Source organism: Pinus tabuliformis, chromosome 2_2 (genome assembly GCF_031772625.1).
Source record: "Pinus tabuliformis cultivar Carrire ecotype Pingquan chromosome 2_2, CPIR1, whole genome shotgun sequence".
Classification (NCBI taxonomy): Eukaryota; Viridiplantae; Streptophyta; class Pinopsida; order Pinales; family Pinaceae; genus Pinus; species Pinus tabuliformis.
In genome coordinates, this window is record NC_142300.1 from 549234321 (window position 1) to 549253249 (window position 18929).

The 18929-nt window shown below is 31.7% G+C and overlaps 1 protein-coding gene across 1 annotated transcript in view; it reads right to left on the reverse strand.

Moving 5' to 3' along the window:
- Positions 1 to 15936: 15936 nt before the first annotated feature.
- The window catches only part of LOC149193810 (uncharacterized), a 67573-nt gene continuing 64580 nt past the window's right edge, over positions 15937 to 18929 (reverse strand). The window contains exons 4-6 of the mRNA XM_089404947.1: positions 16695 to 16866; positions 16426 to 16563; positions 15937 to 16329 (exon numbers count right to left, since the gene is read on the reverse strand). Of these exons, the coding sequence (XP_089261073.1) occupies positions 15937 to 16329; positions 16426 to 16563; positions 16695 to 16866 (703 nt within the window). The remainder of the gene's footprint in view (positions 16330 to 16425; positions 16564 to 16694; positions 16867 to 18929) is intronic.

Below are 18929 nucleotides of genomic sequence, written 5' to 3' on the forward strand. Positions count from 1 at the left end.
TTAAACTTTACAAGACCAAAAATCTCCCTTCCTAGTCAATTTGCACTAAGCCCTAGTTGGTCGTTTGACCTTATGAGGGTCGAATTGGAGAGAGACAGAGAAAAATGAAAATAATGGACAAAATATGACTTGGATCACGAATAATGGATGGTCAGTGCCTAGTCCTAGAGTTGATGGAGTCTATGGATTCTTTAGGTTGGCTAAAACTTGCAAATGAGTAAGGATATTTTAATGCCTCACATCAAAACCCTAACTATTACCTTTGTGAGGGATCAAAATTCACTTAGAGAGATAATGTAATCTATCATCAAGGGGATTTTCATTCACATATCATACAATCAGTGATGCATGATGTTGCGTTGTGTTATATTATTTCCATGACTAGCCCACATAGTTAACCGGGGGGTGGAGCTCCCCCTTCGTTGAGCCGATTGCATAGCAGGGAGAGTCATAGGGGGTTTGAGGGGTGCAGGTAATCCCACTCTATGGGGTCCGAGGCAGTGCCCTGAAAAATTTTGTTTTTGGACCCTATATTAGGTTGGGCGGATCGACCTATGGTTTTGTGCATGATTTTCCACAGATGGTTTTAGATACGATGGTTTTCGGTCCATGGTTTTGGGTGCGATGGTTTTCAGTCCATGGTATTGGATGCTTCAGCGTGTATAAATATGTATTGTAACATTGAAAGGAAAAATAATGAAAAATCAAGTTGGTAGTCCCTGTTTTGGGATCCAGGGGAAAATCTCTGTGTATATGTGTTTTATGTGTTATGCTCTCACATTGTTTATTTTCTGTGTTTAAGAATTCGTATGCTGGTAATTTCTGTACGGGGTTAAAACCTACATTTGGTATCAAAGTTGTTTTGGCTTCAAGGGGACGCTTTTGTTTCTGAGGGGTTTCGCTCAGACCTATGGTAGACCCTGTTCAATGGGAGCTCTGCGAGATCGATTCTGGTGGTGAAAGAAGATGGCGAGCAGTGAAAAGATAGAGATCAAGAAATTTAATGATTAGAGTTTTGAGTTGTGGAAACTCAAGATGGAGGATCTGTTGGTGGATAAAGATCAGTGGATCGCGGTAGATCCAGGTACTAAACCAACGGGAGTGTCTGATGAAGAATGGAAGAAGTTAGATCGAAAGGCAAAGAGCACAATGCGATTGTGTGTCTCAGATTCAGTGTTGTTGAATGTATCAGGGGAAGCTACGGCTAAGACTTTATGGGCAAGTTAGGGACTTTGTACCAATCTAAGTCTCTAGTGAATAAATTATTCCTGCGGAGAAAGCTGTATAACCTGAGGATGAAAGATAACAATTTAAACTCTAAAACAAGAACTATAAACTCAAAACGGGAACTCTGGCCAAAAAACCTTGAAAAAACACCAAAAACAGTGCTAAAAACGAAAAGTGTTGATACTGAAATAACAACTTTTTTTCCTTGGGGAAATTTTCAACATGTTTTAAAAATGGCAGTGAAAACCAATTTTTTCCGCAAAAATTGTCCAAAAAAAACCTCAAAACGAAAAGTGTTAATGCTGGGAAAACATTTTTTTTTCAAAAGTTAAATTTCAACATTTCAAAATAATGGCATAAAATATTTTATCATGACCCCGAAAAACATTAAAATTTAAAAAAAATAATAATAAAAAAATAAAATAAAAACAAAACAAAACAAAAATTAAAACAATGAAAAGACACAAAAAAGGTTAAAAAAAATAATAATAAATAACAAAACATAAATTAAAATATATATTAAAAAAAAAAAATTGTAAAAAAACAAAATTAACGATAATAATTAAAAAACTAAAAAAAATAAACATTATAAACAAATAAAAGAAAATAAATCTTCATTTAACAGCAAAGCAGATCTCCTAAACCAAACTTCTCCGACTATAGATCGCGAAGCTAAGACACCAATGTCCCAAGAACCAGAAGAGATGAAGGAGATGCAAGACAAAGGAAGTTGGAAGACCGTAGAGAAAAGAAAGAAAGCTACAACACCAATCTCGCCAAGAAAGACGAGGAGCCAGACAAGTAAAAATTAAGAAAATTGTAAGTCCGATAGACCAATTTGGTCTCAGTGGACGTTAACCATCATCATCATCATCATCATAAAATATAATAATAATAATTCTGGATTTAAGACCTCTGTGGTTTATTACTTTCGACTTAGTTACCGGAGAATCCACAGTAAGAACCATTTTCTGCCAACGTTTCAAATCCCAACCGGGATCCATCATCAGGACAACTTGAATGCTTGATAGAAGAAGAGCTTAATTGAGGGATTAAATAGTAATGAGGAGAGAAAAAAGAGATGAATGTCGGCTCTCAATTTTTGAATAATAATTTTTGATGAGATGTCGGTTGTCTCTGATTAATTTAATTAATTAATTAATTTTAATATTAATTTAATTTTTAATTTTTAAAATTAATATCAATTATTATTAAGATTGATCATTATCATAATAAAAAATTAATATTAATTTTAATTTTAATTAATTAATTATAATCTTATAATAATTAGTTACTTTTAATTTAATAGGATAGTTATTATTAATATTAATTCTATTATTAAGTATTATTATTAATATAATAATTAATAATAATAATAATTAGTATTATAATAATTAATAATAATTAGTATTAATGATATTATATTGATCATAATTAATGTCAAAAAAATATTAATCCTAGTATATTGTATTAATATTTAATATTTATTATAAATGATTGATCATTAATCTTTATTATTATTTATTATTAATATTAATTGTAATTATTATTATTATTATTAATTATTATTATTAATATAATAATTAGTAATAATAATTAGAATTATAATAATTAGTAATAATAATTAGAATTATAATAATTAATAATAATAATTAGTATTAATGATATTATATTGATATAATTAATGTTAAAAATATTAATCCTAGTATATTGTATTAATATTTAATATTTATTATAATATATGTTGGTACAATTTTTTATTAATAAATTTTTAAGAATAGGTTACTATTTAGCTTAATAAAGAAATTATTGTTAATTGTAAATATTATTGTTATTAATAATTATTATTTATTAATATAATAATTAATAATAATAATATTGATGAATTGATCAAATTAATCCTAGAATATTGTATTAATATATAATATTGATAATATTAATCCTAAAATATTGTATTTAATATTTATTATTTAATATTAATTATATATCAAATATGTTAGTACAATGTTATTTTTATTTTTAAATAGAATTATTATCAATATATTTTGATATTTTGGGAGAAGTATTATTAATGTAATGGGTTAATATTAAAATTATTTAAAATGTATAAATATTAATAATTATTATTATTATATTAAAATAGATATTTTAATATTAAAAATCAAAATAATTAATATGGGTAATTAAAATAGTAAAAAAAAAAAATTAATAGTTTAATTAATTAATGATAATGGTCATTATCATAATTAATATTGTAAATGTTTAATTGTGTACTAATTATTATTATTATTATTATTATATTTAAATTAATAAAGCGAGTTAATTTCTCTGATTATGGGAAGCCAGCTTCCACTAATCTCCATACCATTGTCTCTGTTGAGATTATGCGGGTGTTTGATAATTTCAAGAGCTTCTCTGATATTTCGCCTATGGTGTTGCTCTTCCCTAGCGATAATTGAGGCGCTTTCCAAGCAGACATGGTGCTTAGTTTTTGAGGAGTGTTCTGCTAGGGCGGAAGTACGAGACCTTTCATTCATAATATCAGCGCCATGTTCCTTGAGTCTGGTCTGCAGGGAGCGACCTATTTCAGCAATGTAGCTTTTTTCCACATGAGCAATCAATTTTATAGACCCCTTTAAGTTGATGTCTATCAATATTATCCTTGACAGATCTCATACCTTGCCTAATAGTTCCAGGTGCTGAGAATTGCGTGCTTATGTTTTTCCTTCTTAGGATTTTCGCAATCTTATCTGTAACTCCATGAATGTAAGGTAGAAAAACCCTACCACCCTCAGGTTGATCTCGAGCCTTAGGTTCATGAGATAACATCCTTTTCTCGGCTTTCTGAATTGCTCTTTTAATCTCATTTTCTTTGTAGCCTATACCCTTAAAGGTTGAGACTAAATGCTTCTTTTCTTCATTCAGATGATCAGCGTCAGAAATTCGAAGGGCCCTGATAGCAAGAGTGTTTAGAACACCAAATTTCTGGGCCGGATGATGGTGGGAATCAGCGTGGAGGTAGTTTTCTGTATGGGTTGACTTCCTGAAGACCTTATGCCCTATGGAGCCATCCTCTTTTCTCATGATGAGAATGTCTAAAAAAGGAATGCTCATGTTTTCTTCAAGCTCCATAGTGAATTTTATTTCTAAAGAGATGGAATTTAGGTGAATAAAAAACTTATCAAGCTCTGCTTTACCATGTGTCCATTTTATATTAATATCATCGACGAATCGCTTCCACCATGCTGGCTTCAAAGGGTAAGATTTCAGGGCCTTCTTTTCAAAATATTCCATGTATAAGTTGGCCACGATTGGCGAAAGGGGGGATCCCATTTCCACTCTAGATGTCTGCTCATAATATGTTCCCTGGAAGGTGAAAACTGTTGATCGCAAGCAGATTTCGGCCAATCTTGCAGTCCCTGGATCAGTAACATCTTTTATAACCTGAATGGCTTCTTCAAGAGGAATCTTGGTGAATAAGGACACTACGTCAAAGCTAACAAGGATGTCATCACGTTCTATCTTCTCATTCTTAATGAGATTCACAAAGTCATGGGAGTCTTTGATGAAAGAATCAGTGTTTCCGACAAGGGGCTTGAGGATTTTTGCAACATACTTAGCGAGCTCATAGGTTGGGGATCCAATGGTATTGACTATTGGTCTAAGAGGGACTCCTTCTTTATGGATCTTGGGTAACCCATAAATCCTAGGGATGCATTCACAAGAGGGAATTAATTTCTTTTTTAATTTATCATCAAGGTTGGATTCCAAAATTGCCTTTTTCACCTCTTTCATAATCTTGGGGATGGGGTTATTGCTCAGTTTCTTATAACTACCACATTTGAGGTGTTCGTTCATTTTGTATATATAATCTTCTTTATCCAAGATCACGGCTGCTCCTCCCTTATCTGCCTTAAGAACCACAATTTTATCATTGTTACGCAGGGATTTGAAGGCCCTTTATATCTTGTAAACCATTAAAATATATATATATATATAGGCAAAAAAAAAATTAAGTGGTTAAAAATAGAAAAATTAAGAATAAAAAACAAACTAGATTAAACAAAAAAAAAAAAAAGGTAACAAAAAAAAAATTAAAACTACTAAAATTAAGATTAAAATGTTGATTATTTAAAAAAAACAAATATATATATATATATATATATGTTAAAAAAATTATCTCATTAAAATAAATAAATGAATAATTGGAAAAAATAATAATAATAATTATATATATATAAGTAAAAATAAAGAAATTAAAAAAAACATTGGCGGAAAATATATATATATATATATTAACGGAAAAAATTAAAAAACTAATAAAATTAATATTAAAAAATAAACTCATAAATAAATTTTAAAATTATATATATATATATATATATATATATATATATATATATATATATTTGAAAATTATTAAAAAAACGAACAAAAAAATTTAAATTTTATTTTATTTTTAAATTTTTTATTAAAAAAATTATTATTATTATTATTATTTTAAACCACATTTTTTTAATTAAAAATAAAATAAAAAATCATTAAAAAAAAATTAATTTTTTTTTAAACGAATTTCATATTTAAATTTAAATTTAAAAAAATTATTAAAAAATAATAATAATTAATTAATTTTTTTAAACAATATTTTTTTTATTAAAAAAAATTACAATATTATTTTTTTTAAACAATATTTTTTTATTTAAAAAAAAATAAATAAATCATTAAAAAAAAATTAAATTTTTTTCAAAACGAATGTCATATTTTAATTTACAAAAATTAAAAAATTTTAAACTTCGCCGCCCGTGGTGGCACGGCTGTGGGCGGAGGGGCCTGTGGTGGCACAGCCGTGGGCGGAGGGGCCTGCGTGCAAGCCCTCCGCCCACGGCCACACCACCACGGGTGGCGGGGGAACGGGCGACGAAGTTTAAAAAAATTTATTTTTTTTTAAATAATTTTTTAAATTTTAAATTAAAATATGACATTCTTTTTTTAAAAATTAAAATTTTTTAATGATCTCTAAAAATAATAATAATAATAATATTGTTTTAAAAAAATTAGCATTAAATATTTTTTTTAAATTAAAATAAAATATGAAATTCATTTAAAAAAATCAAAAAAAATTTAATGATTTTTTTAAATAAATATATGTATATATATTGCTTAAAAAAAAAAAATGGTTTTTTTAATATTTTAATATTTTTCTTTTTTTAATAATTTTCATATTTTTTTGTTTTTTTTTTAATAATTTTCATATTTTTTAGCTTTTTTTTTAATAATTTGAGTTTATTTTTGTTTTTTTAATATTAATTTTATTATTTTTTTAATTTTTTCGTTAATTTTTTTTTTTTACTAGTTTGTTTTTAATTTTTTTTCCTAGTTTTTGCTAATTTTTTTTTATTTCTCTATTTTTACTTATATATATATATATATATATATATATATATATATATATTCCAAATTCTTTTATGGTTTATGAGATAATTTTTTTAACATTTTTTATTTTTGTCTTTTATATATATATTTTTATATATGTTTTTTAGAGACAATTATTTCATGTGGATTGGAAATTTAATTAACGATGTATAAATATGTAGAATATCAAAAATGCAAAATATCAACCTTCTTCTTTAAATATGCAAAACAATAAAAACCTCACTAAATATATGTGTGTGTGTATTTTTAATATTAATTTTATTAATTTTGTAATATTTTTCGTTAATTTTCTCTTATTTTTTTTAACTAGTTTGTTAAAAAAAAAAAAAAAAGATTCCTAGTTTTTGCTAATGTTTTTTTTTTAATTTTTCATTTTTACTTACTTAATTTTATATATATTTTTATTTTTATTTTTTTTCCAAATTCTTTTATGGTTTATGAGATAATTTTTTTTAACATTTTTTATTTTTTGTCTTTTTTATATATGTTTTTTAGAGACAATTATTTGATGTGGATTGAAAATTTAATTAACGATGTATAAATATGTAGAATATCGAAAATGCAAGATATCGACCTTCTTCTTTAAATATGAAAAACAAAAAAAATAAAAATAAAAATAAAAACAAAAAAAATATGAAGAAGACCACTTCCAAAATTATTAAATTTACAAAATAATTATTTACATTTCATACATTATAAAATTAAAAGTAAAAAAAAAAGGACATGGTGTAGAATTACCACTTTTTAAATCAACATGAAAATCACTACCATTCTAAAACACAATGTACATAAAAAAATTTATAGTGCCAAAAACTATGCTCTAAAAAAACGTGTGTTCTGCATAACCCCTTTTCAAAATCGGGTCACTTTTTTGCTATCTCTACAAAACGGGTAACAGTATCAGTTCCTGTTTCAAAGTTTACGTTGTTAGATAGAGACTCGGTGACAGAACATCTGAACGCATTTAATACTGTGGTAAGTTAATTATTATCTGCTGATATTAAAATTTCAGATGAAGATAAGTGCATCATTTTGTTGTGTTCTCTACCAGATTCGTGGAATAGTCTAGTTATTGCAATAGGTAGCAATAAAATTGCCTTGCAGTTTGATGAAATAGTCTCATCCTTGCTGACGGAGGAGATGAGACGAAAAAATATGGAGAGTCAGAATGGTGATGCCTTGTTTGTATGATGACAGTCTCAGAACAGAAACAAAAATAAGTCATCGAGTGGAGATCTAAATCTCCAGGAAAACCTATAAAAGTGGTGTGTTGGAAATGCGAAAAGGAAGGGCACTACAAAAGGGACTGTAAATCTAAAGCTCCTGATAAAGGAAAGGGATCTGATGATGCTCCTTCTGCAGAAGCGAAAACCACCTCAGATGAAGGTGGGGATGTGTACTTGGCTTCTTCAAGTACACATGTAGATCATGAGGCATGGTTGATTGACTCAGGTGCATCCTTTCACTTCACTCTCCATAGAGAGTGGTTCTGCGAGTATGAAAAATATGATAGTGGTGGTGATGTCTTCTTGGAGGATGACAAAATGGCAAGAATCGTTGGTTGCGGAAAAGTAAAGTTGAAGTTGCAAGGTGGAAGGGTTAGAACACTTCCGGGTGTTCTACATATTCCTGCATTAGCCAGAAATCTAATTTTTGTAAGCAACCTGGATGATGCAGGTATAAAAACAATGTTTGAGAAGGATACCTGCAAGATGGTTCGGGGGGCACTGGTATTGATGCGGGGAGTTCGAATTGGAACTCTGTACAAGTTGCAAGGTAGCACTATTGTTGATGTGTGCAACAATTCCGTGGTTCCTGAAAGTGGAGAAGAAAATCTAGTGGTCTCTGGAGAGAAGACCATTTTGTGGCATCAAAGGCTTAGACATATTGGAGAGAAGGACCTTCGAATACTTCATGGTAAAGGTAGAGTAAAAGGTATGAGTAATAGCTCTTTGGATTTTGATTTCTATGAAAATTGTGTATATGGGAAGCAGAATCAGGTGAGTTTCCCCTCTAGTGGTAAGAGGGCGAAACAAATATTAGAGCTTATGCACAGTGATGTGTTTGGACCTGTGAAGGTTCCATCACTGGGTAAGTCTGTGTACTATGTATCATTTATAGATGACTTCTCAAGGAATACAATCAACCAAGGCAACCAACACAAATTAGAATGGCATGAACAATCAACATCAAGAAGCACAAGATCACCAAGAGAATCAACCCCATGATTCACTAAGGAGGACCATTGTGCTCAACCATCCTCGAGAAAAACAAAAACAAGGTGTTCACCATTGCAAACGTCTTTACCATTCATGCCAATATGAGGGGTAGCACCTCCCACTTGTATTTTGTTAATTGACAGTGGATCTGTTTCTATTTTTCCTATTACTACAATGAAGTTAGAGCTTTGATTTTTTTTATACATATCTCTTCATGATTTGAATAAGAAACAAGAGTGATATCACTCTATGTGATTCAACTTGAATCTATGTTTCAAACTTTCCTGTGTTTAGAGGACTTCACAATGTTGTTTCATAATATCCAAGCAAGTGAAATCTTCCTTGCCCAGCAAACTTTGAGAAAAAGCTAAAAAAATTGTAAAAAGGACACTACAACAAACTGCCAAACCAATGTATAGAAATTCAACTAATAATTGAAAGAATGTGAAATCAAAATACAGTGAATCTACACAGAGTTGAAGTGGAAAAAACTCTTCAAGATTAGAAAAACACCAAACTATTAAATACCATAATGCATACATGCCAAGATATACACGTACTAATGTCACTTCTTCCTTTGTTGGTCAACTGGGAGACAGGGTGGATGTGTCTTACACACCACCTACTCCGATCTCTTGAGTGGTTGTCAATACAAAAATCTACTCTAAATGGAATGACTATCGCATGCAGTGTCTACCTCCGTCATTTTCTTCCAATCACCTTCTTTGTTAAACTAGATTTCCCATTATGTTTCACTACCCTTCACTAGTTGTTGGTAGTTAGGGCAACATGGCCTCTTTTATTCTCCATTTTTTCTAACCCTTCCCTTCAAGGGATCAATTTTAAATATGTTTTAGTCTTCATGACGATCACTAGAAAGAGTTAGAAGAAAGAGAATTGGTTTTAACCAATTTGTCTTGTTTTGATTAAACTTCAAAAATGGGTTTTATAATTTAATACAATATTATTTACATGCAAAACAAAATGGGCACACTAACAATAAATTGACAACCAATTGGTATCATGCTAATAAGAACTAACATTATCAACTAGCATTTTAAAAACTTCAATTTCCTTGTTGAGCCCAGAGGCACCCTACAACCCAATATAGGGGAGACGTGTAGGTGTAATGTAAGATTGGTGCCCTACAACCCAGTGTAGTGGAGATTTGTAGGTGTAATGTAAGATTGTATGTCAACATTTTTTAAATATTAGAAAAAACATAATAGAACAAAAAAAGGCAAAATTAAACATCGGCTTCATATGTTTTAATTAATATTCAAATTAAAACATATATAAATATAAAATGTAAACTATAAACCAACATCAAATAATTCTACCTTACAATGATCTATCTTGTGTTGGAGAATGTAACTAGATTCGGTCTTCATAATGACTTTGTAATCATGACATTGTATATTTACATGAAAAGAAAAAGAATTTTATTTAAGCATGGGTTTCATACTCAAGTCTAGGCCAAAGCATGTTCTTCATGCTTCTAGGGCTTGTACAGTCAAAGAAGAATATTTGTCATCTATTATAGTTTAATTTGGACTCTTTGTTACAAAAGAAAATTATTATTTTTGAGTCAAGAAGTGTCATTTTGTCCTCCATGACCATGTCTGCCCTACCAGGAAAAGTAGGCCTAGGAGAGGCCTATTTGAGCTCTTGAGAAGGGTATATATAGGAAGAGACTTCGACTCATTTTGACACATAACACATAAGTTCGATCTGCACCAAAGGCAAGAAGAAACTCAAAAATGAAAGTCAATGAGAAAAGACGTTAAAAGTGAAGGAAGAATACTTTAAGTTTGGCTTTTTTCTGTCCACACATGCAAAGAATTAGGGTTTATGTGCAAGTTGGAGGACCAAGAATTGCAAGTGCAAATTGCAAACCTGAAGTAGAAGGTCGAGACTTTCACTGGTGCAGATTTTGGAGAGTTTGGCGTTCATTGACTTTGGTGGACTTTGACATGTTTGAAAGAGGTCTTGTTGGAGGTTTCACTTGGTGCTTGGAAGAAGTCTTGGTCTTGGTCTTTGGGTCTTGGAGGTCTTACTTTCATTTTATTCTATAAGAAGAGAAGTATTATTTATGGGTTTTCCCCTTGGAAGGGTTTTGCCCTAGCTTGGAGCTCTATATTTTGTGTTATTTGTGTTCTTGTGATCTTCATGTTTGGTCATCGCTTGATGAAGAAGAAATAAAAGGCCAACTAATATCACAAGTAATTATCAAGTAAGGAAAATCAATTATAATCTACAAATACCTTGATTTTCCAACATCTTGGCCATCTTAATTTATAATAAACACAACAAAAAAAAATTAACAAACAAAAATTAATAAATTGGATAAATATAAAGTACAAAACCATCTACTACAACCAAGCCATGGGCAAAAACTAATACATTGAATAAATATAAAGTACAAAACTTTCTACTATAACCATACCATGGGCAATAACGCATTTCTCAAAAGTTACTTTAACATAATTAAATTCATCCACTAAAACTGAATAGTTTAGTACTCAAAATTTAACATAGTAATAAATTTATTAAACAAATTATATATGTGATCCATTAAAATAATTAATATAAAACATAACTCCATATATTAATGATTTAATAAATGTACATACAAATACAAATATAATGAGACACCCTTAAATGGAAAGGTCCATCTAAATTTATAAATGAAATCCAAAAATTATAAATAAATTAATTAAGAATTAAACACTATAATTTATAAACCGATTAATAATTAAACTAAAGGTTACGACATTTTTTATCAATATTATGAATTATTCAAAATCTCATACGGTTTTTTAAAAATCATATCTTAAGTTGTTTAATTTGCAAAGATCAAGTGTCTTTGGGTATTTCTCGTGGTATTTCAGGGTGCATAATCCATTTATACATTCAAAGGTGTATTTTAAACCACAAGAAATCACAATCTTGCTAGAAATTGTATTGTCTGATGCCAAAAGTCATTTAGTCTATTAGTTAGATTAAACCTAATTAAATTTAAGATATTAGTATATTTGTTAGACTACCCAAAATTAAATTTAATATAATAATTCATTTTTTTAATTTACAAGTTTAAAATTCAAAAATTAATAATTAATAATTTAAAAATATAATAAATAAATATTTGTTATATTCCAGCATAAATTACTATTAACATATTAGAATTTATATAATTTTATAGAAGTATGTAGCAAACAAAACATGAATATTTGTGTATACTTGAGTCGATGAAATAAAAACTATAAATTATATTATTTTTAAACCCAGCTTAAACTCATCTTAACTCCAGAATTACCAACCTCTCCAAAAGATTAAATTTACAAATATCTCTCCTAGAGATTAAATTTACAAATATCTTTTAAAGCAGAGAAAAATAATAATAATAATAATAAATAAATAATAATAATAATAATAATAGACCTTCTCTGCTGAGTCAAGATGGATATTAACAATTCCAAATCATTTGGCCAAAGATGAATATTAACAATTCCAAAGCATTTAGCCAAAGAAATTGTTTTAAAGACATTATATAGTCAGCAAATATAACTCTTAATACTCGTGTATTAAGAGTTCGTGGACTGGAATATTTATCAATTTGGTAGTCACTTTTACCTGGCAAGGACTTCCCCAAAAAGTCATTACATGAATCAATCCTACATTTTGAGAAAATAATATTTCCATTGTTCCAAAAAGAATTACAAAATGATCAAGCTTTATGTCTATTTTAGCAAAGGCCTCTTCTATAAAAACAACCTGTGTGTTACATACTTGTGAGTTGCTCAGAAAAAATTTCCATGACATACAGTTGCTACTAGTAAATTAATATACTGGACTGGAATATTAATCAATTTGGTAATCACTTTTACCTGGCAAGGACTTCCTCAAAGAGTCATTACATGAATCAATTCTACATTATAAGAAAAAAATATTTCAATTGTTCCAAAAAAATTTACAAAATGATCCAGCTTCATGTCTATTTTAGCAAAAGCCTCTTCTATATAAACAACCTTTGTGTTACATACTTGTGAGTTGCTCGGAAGAAGTTTCCACGAGACAGTTGCTACTAGTAAAATAATATACTGGACTGGAATATTTATCAATTTGGTAGTCACTTTTATCTGGCAACGACTTCTCCAAAGAGTCATTACATGAATCAAAAAATATTTCCATTGTTCCCAAAAAAAATTTACAAAATGATCCAGCTTCATGTCTATTTTAGCAAAAGCCTCTTCTATATAAACAACCTTTGTGTTACATACTTGTGAGTTGCTCGGAAAAAGTTTCCATGAGACAGCTGCTACTAGTAAATTAATATACTGGACTGGAATATTTATCAATTTGGTAGTCACTTTTACCTGGCAAGGACTTCACCAAAGAGTCATTACATGAATCATTTCTACATTCTGAGATAAAAATATTTCCATTGTTCCAAAAAATTTACAAAATGATCAAGCTTCATGTCTATTTTAGAAAAAGCCTCTTCTATATAAACAACCTATGTGTTACATACTTGTGAGTTGCTCGGAATAAGTTTCCATGATACACAGCTGCTACTAGTAAATTAATATACAAATTAGTATGATCAAGTTACGAACAGTAGCAAATGAGAAGCAAATACCAAAGACAATACTTCTGAGCTAACTGTCATGAAATCAATGCAAGATGAGTAGAGTAAATGCAGGAGAGAGGCTGCTCATACACTGGAAGAATGAACATCCTCGTTGAGAAGTATTACTTTGATTGGCATTGCTGCTTTAACGCTGCAAAATGAGCTGTCAAGTCATCATAATTTGGGAGCTTGGGATGCACATGTGCTGTGTTAGAGATACCCATATCGGATGAACTCTTCAGAAGTTTAGACTTCATTGAAGCTGATCGAACAGGAGATGCTGGAGGCAAAGACGCACTCCTGTTATGTTCTAGTGAAGGTCTTTGCGAAGGAGATCCGTTTCCTGGAATAATTGAACTAGAAGGTCTATGCTGGGAACTGTGTTCAGGTGAAAAACAGGTTGACTCAGGAGATGTACATGTGGGTGGTAGTGGTGGAAGACGACTATTAATGGAAGAGTGACTCAGTGAAGATTTCAAAATCTTTTTTACATTGGGTGACTCTGGAAATTCTGAATGAAGACTGCCAGACTGAATATGATGAGTACTTTGAGTATTTCTAGATCTGCGTGACTCTGGTCGTTGAATATCCTGCCTTCTACTTTTCCCAGTAGAACTGTCCTTGGCTTCAGCAATGCCATCCCTTGGTTCAGTGTGCTGAGTAATCCCTTCCTCAGCAATCCTCACATTGGAATTCCTAGGAGTATATACTTTTTCCTTATTTTCCGATTGCAACCTATCATATCTTCTTATTTTGGCAGAAGATTCACTCTGATGAACATCCGCGAGGCTACTAGCAAATGGTTCCTCAATATAAGTATAACCTTTTTTGCCTTCTACTGATTTAGAGGTACCACGCCTACCATCCAAACGGCTCCTTTCAGACTTGCCACCAGCCATGTCGGTTTCATTAATGTATGAACCTAAGCTCTCAGAGCCTTGGAAGTGCTGATCTTGCAGAACTGAATTTTGATGAACATCATAGATATCATGTGTTGAATCTAAAGAATTCTCGCTTCCTACTCTTGGTTTGCCATCCTGACGTCGCAAGTTTTGTGGATATGTTGATGTAGTATATTCTTTTCTACTCTCGGGCTGCTTTAGATGTGATTCTGAACCTGAGTCATGATTATCAACATGATAAATGTTCTTACATAATGAATCATCTGCAGTATACAATCTCCGACCGGTTCTTTCCCCTTTCTCCCTATGCTTTTGTGATTCATAGGGCAACCTATGAAAAGAATTTAAATTGCTTTCAGTGTTCTCATATAATGTCTCCTGCACAGAATGATACTTTTCATTCTCCACTTCATGCCCTGTTGGACTGGCATTATCGGTGACTCCATGAGACCTTGTGTTTAGATATTTGCTACCTTTATCCAATTCCCTCCTATAGCTGCATCTCACTTCCTCATGTGTAGCAGCTGTACTACCATAATATGCTCTTCTGCCACTTTCCCTGCTAGACAGTTTTTCATGTAATGGAGATGGATCATATCTTGCTGCAGAGATCTTATCCACTTCAGTGAATGTGCCATCACCTGCATCTAGTTCATTCTGATAATCGTGCCTTCTATGGGAGTTATGCATTTGAATACGCACTTTGTTTTTAATTTTATCTCCCATACTTTGACATGTTTGCTCTTCTTTGTTGAGGCAATTTATTGAACTGTTGTATAGCGTAGAGCTTTCCTGAAAACCTTCATCATACATTTTCCTTCCCATGCTACTCCTTACTGAAGGCTCCACAGCAATATAATCTGATCCATTTGTCGCAGAAAAGCTACAAGGGTTTTCATACATATTGCCCTTTCCACTGTCATACCGACTTGATCTGGGATGTCGTTTGCTTGATTTTGAACCCACCTTGTCTCCACTTGTTGACAAAACTTGAAATTCTGATTTCCACTCCTCTGTAGCATCAGTATCCAATATTCCAAAAGGTCTAGTATTCCTGACTGCCTCATATTCAGCTTCCTGCTCTGTGTACCTAGATGGTCTATTGCACCTCCCATGACTGCCATTCTGCATACCATTTTCACCCTGCTCAGTTGGTTCATCACTAAATTTAGTTTTGTAAGCAATGTCTGATTTAAGTGGTGAAGCTGATCTTAAACCAAAATCTTTCTCAGGTACCCATTTGCTTTCTTCTAGGAAAGAAGGATTAGCATGTCCATTTGAATATTTTGTTTGAAGATCTCTGCTTTTCTCCGGAAAAGAAGTGTTCCCATTTGAATATTGCATTTTCAGATCTTTATATTTATATGCATGACATGAATTCTTGTTTTCCTGAGATCTGTTACCAGCTTGTCTTGTCTGTCCATGATCTTCTTTGCTTTCTAAGCCTGTATTAAAGGGGTAATCCACCATTTCTGCTTGATCCACTCCTTATTTGAAACTTTTTCACCAGGAACAGCCAAATGTCTCACTTTATCGGCATGATCAACAGATTCAGTGGTGCTAGCAGCATCAGTATCCACAAAACTAATATTAGTTGTCCATTAGAATCACTTAAAGAACTAAAGGATTTGTGTGCCTTTGTTCTCGAGCTAGAAAATGACTTCATTTGCTTTACTTGAGAAGTCTTGCCAAAATTGTCTGGAATAATAGGAATCTCTCTAAGACTGCTTGAAACAACAGGAATATCTCTCTCATAGGCATCTGCTTCGCATCTAATTGATCTAGAGTCTTCCATTCTACCAGAAATTGTAGTTTTCTGTTTCTCGACATCCTTTGAAAACTCACTATCTAACACAACTTCCCGTGAGGAGTTGACCCTCTTCTGAGAAGAGGGTAAACATTTGCTCCTCGATGCATCCTTCAATAAAAACAATTCAACAGTTATGGCCAAATATAAGCTTTAGAAGTTAGAACCATTAAAAGGAAATATACTTGGGAATAAGCAGAAATTTACCTGTGAATCTTTGGAACTGAAAAATTTTGCCTCAAGGTTTGATTCATCCCATTGGAGACCTTTTTTGCTTGCTATTTCCTTCATTAGCTTCAACTTGGCATCATTTGACGGGGTGTTGGTTGAAAAATTTTCTATAATCTATATAGCAAGACAATATTTGAGATTAAAAAATATTCACTGAAAGCAATGGAGTTTTGAAAGAATAAGAAATATGGTTTGTTATGTGGCTCTTAATAGATATTCAAACCAATCTGTGTAATTAGGAACACCTTTTGGCTCACACCACAATCAGGATGTAAATCTACTGCAGCAATTGCAAACTCATCTCCATATCTCGTAGCAAAAAGGCCACGCAATTTTTGCAACTCTGGGATTTCAGCACATCTCGCTGCAGCAAAGATGAGGCTTGATACAGCTTCTTTAATTGCTGGTGGGCAATCCCTGCAAAATTTTGTGGATCAATAAGTGGTTACCCACATAAGTAACTATCATGTCCAAGTTGCTCACCGCATGCAAAATTCTTCATATGAAATAAAGACCAAGAAACACTCTGAATTGACATAAATTAAGATGAATAAATTTACTATATTTCCAGGATGCCATGCAAAGCTGCAAACTTATATATATATATATATATATATATTATCCATTCGATTATCATAGGCCAAATATTTTCAGAAACAGAGATCTTATAAATTTAATTAAAAATAATCCAACACTCAAGTACAGGGAAAGGCGGTGGATATACATCTTAATATCTTAGTATATAGGATAAGATTATTGACTTACCATCGGATTCATTTTTCATACGATTAAATCTTCAGAATTCAGCAAGGAGCTACAATAGATTTTCTAAAAGAATCTGGCTTGATTTAATTTATGGGACAGCTTACATTGATACTTCTACTCTCAACTATGCTCTACATAGTACAAATAACCAAAGAGCCTCTATCAATACATAATAATATAATAATATCAAATACTTTACAAGCCCTTAAAAGTTAAAACCTCCTTGACCAAAAGTCAGCCCAAGACAGCGGGCATAATCAACAGAACACTATTTAAATCTGCACATGGGTCGTCCTCAAACTATGCATTTGTTCCATCACTTGATCTTTGAGGGGCTTCATGTTGGAATTTGCACAGATGACTAAACTTTGCTCAATGCAATCCAGCTTTTGAGAAACAGATTTGTCCTCTTATCTTCTTGCTCAACACTAATCAGAATCCAGATCCTATTCTTCAACTTAGTTTTCACTGATTCTTTCAATGTCCTTAACAAGGAATTCTTCCAGAATTTGTAATCTGTAGTGATCTTCTCTAAGCTTGCTGTAGAAAATGAAGAAATCTCAATATCTTCCACAATTCTCGAGGCAAAGCTGTCTGACTCATGCTTGTGAAAGTTGTGTTGAGGTCTAGTCTAAAGGATGCTCCAAAACTATGCAAAGTATTCCCAAATCTGTTATACTACAAGATATTAAACAGTCTATAGTTATACTGTAACTCAATTGTAAAGTTCAACATTGCACATTCCCGGTGCTATCAGAACCGGAAGAGAACAGGCTGAACTGGTCAATTGGACCAGTTCATGGTGATTCCAGCCAGAACCAGCACATCAGCCAGAAAAGACCATTTCCCAAGATTGAACCTGCCAGTTGCATATGGTATGGAACCAGTCTTTCCAATCTGAACCAGTTGGCTCTGTACATTTTTAGTTACCAGCCAGTTTCATATAGTTCTACAGAATCCAGATACACACAGGCCCACCAAATTCAATTAAAAGATGAAAAATAAAATAAAAACACAAAACCCTAAACCTAATTCTAAACCCCTGATAAATACATGAGACTTTGCAAATGTGTCTAATGGTTTGGATTGGCATGGATGAACATGAATATATATAACCAAAACTTCAATATTCCATGTATAATTTGGTCGAGCGGTTTTTATTTCTGGCATTTACCCATTCCAATTTTTAGGGTCTGTTAACCCCCGAGGTGTAACTACATTAGAGGCACCCCCACAAAGGTGTTAGGTTGCTGATTGCATGAGCTTTCTTGCTCAGACTGTCCAGACTCAGGCAGTTCTCTCAATTTCTCCTTCAGACATATGATTGTGCTAGCTCAGCTGTGGTATATCAGATGCTCCGACTCACTTGTCATATTGACAGATGCACTTATGAATGTTGATATTTTTGGTGGCTGCAGTCGGTATTCAAGTCAGTCAAATTAAAGAAAAGAAATTATTATTTTTTAGTTCATGTAGGCTCCAGAAATATGGGTCGGCCCCACCATATGAATGGGTGTGACCCTTTGTCAAACCCACCTCCTTTGACCACTATTTATACACATCTGACCTTCTCATTTGGCAACCAATTCAGATCATTGCTTCTACTAGTCTTTTGTTCACACATGCGAAGGAAGAGATCTGAAGTTTAACCAGCAAAATTTGACCAGCCTATGAATTCTGTTTGACCAGTGTTGACCAACTGCCTTCCAGATATA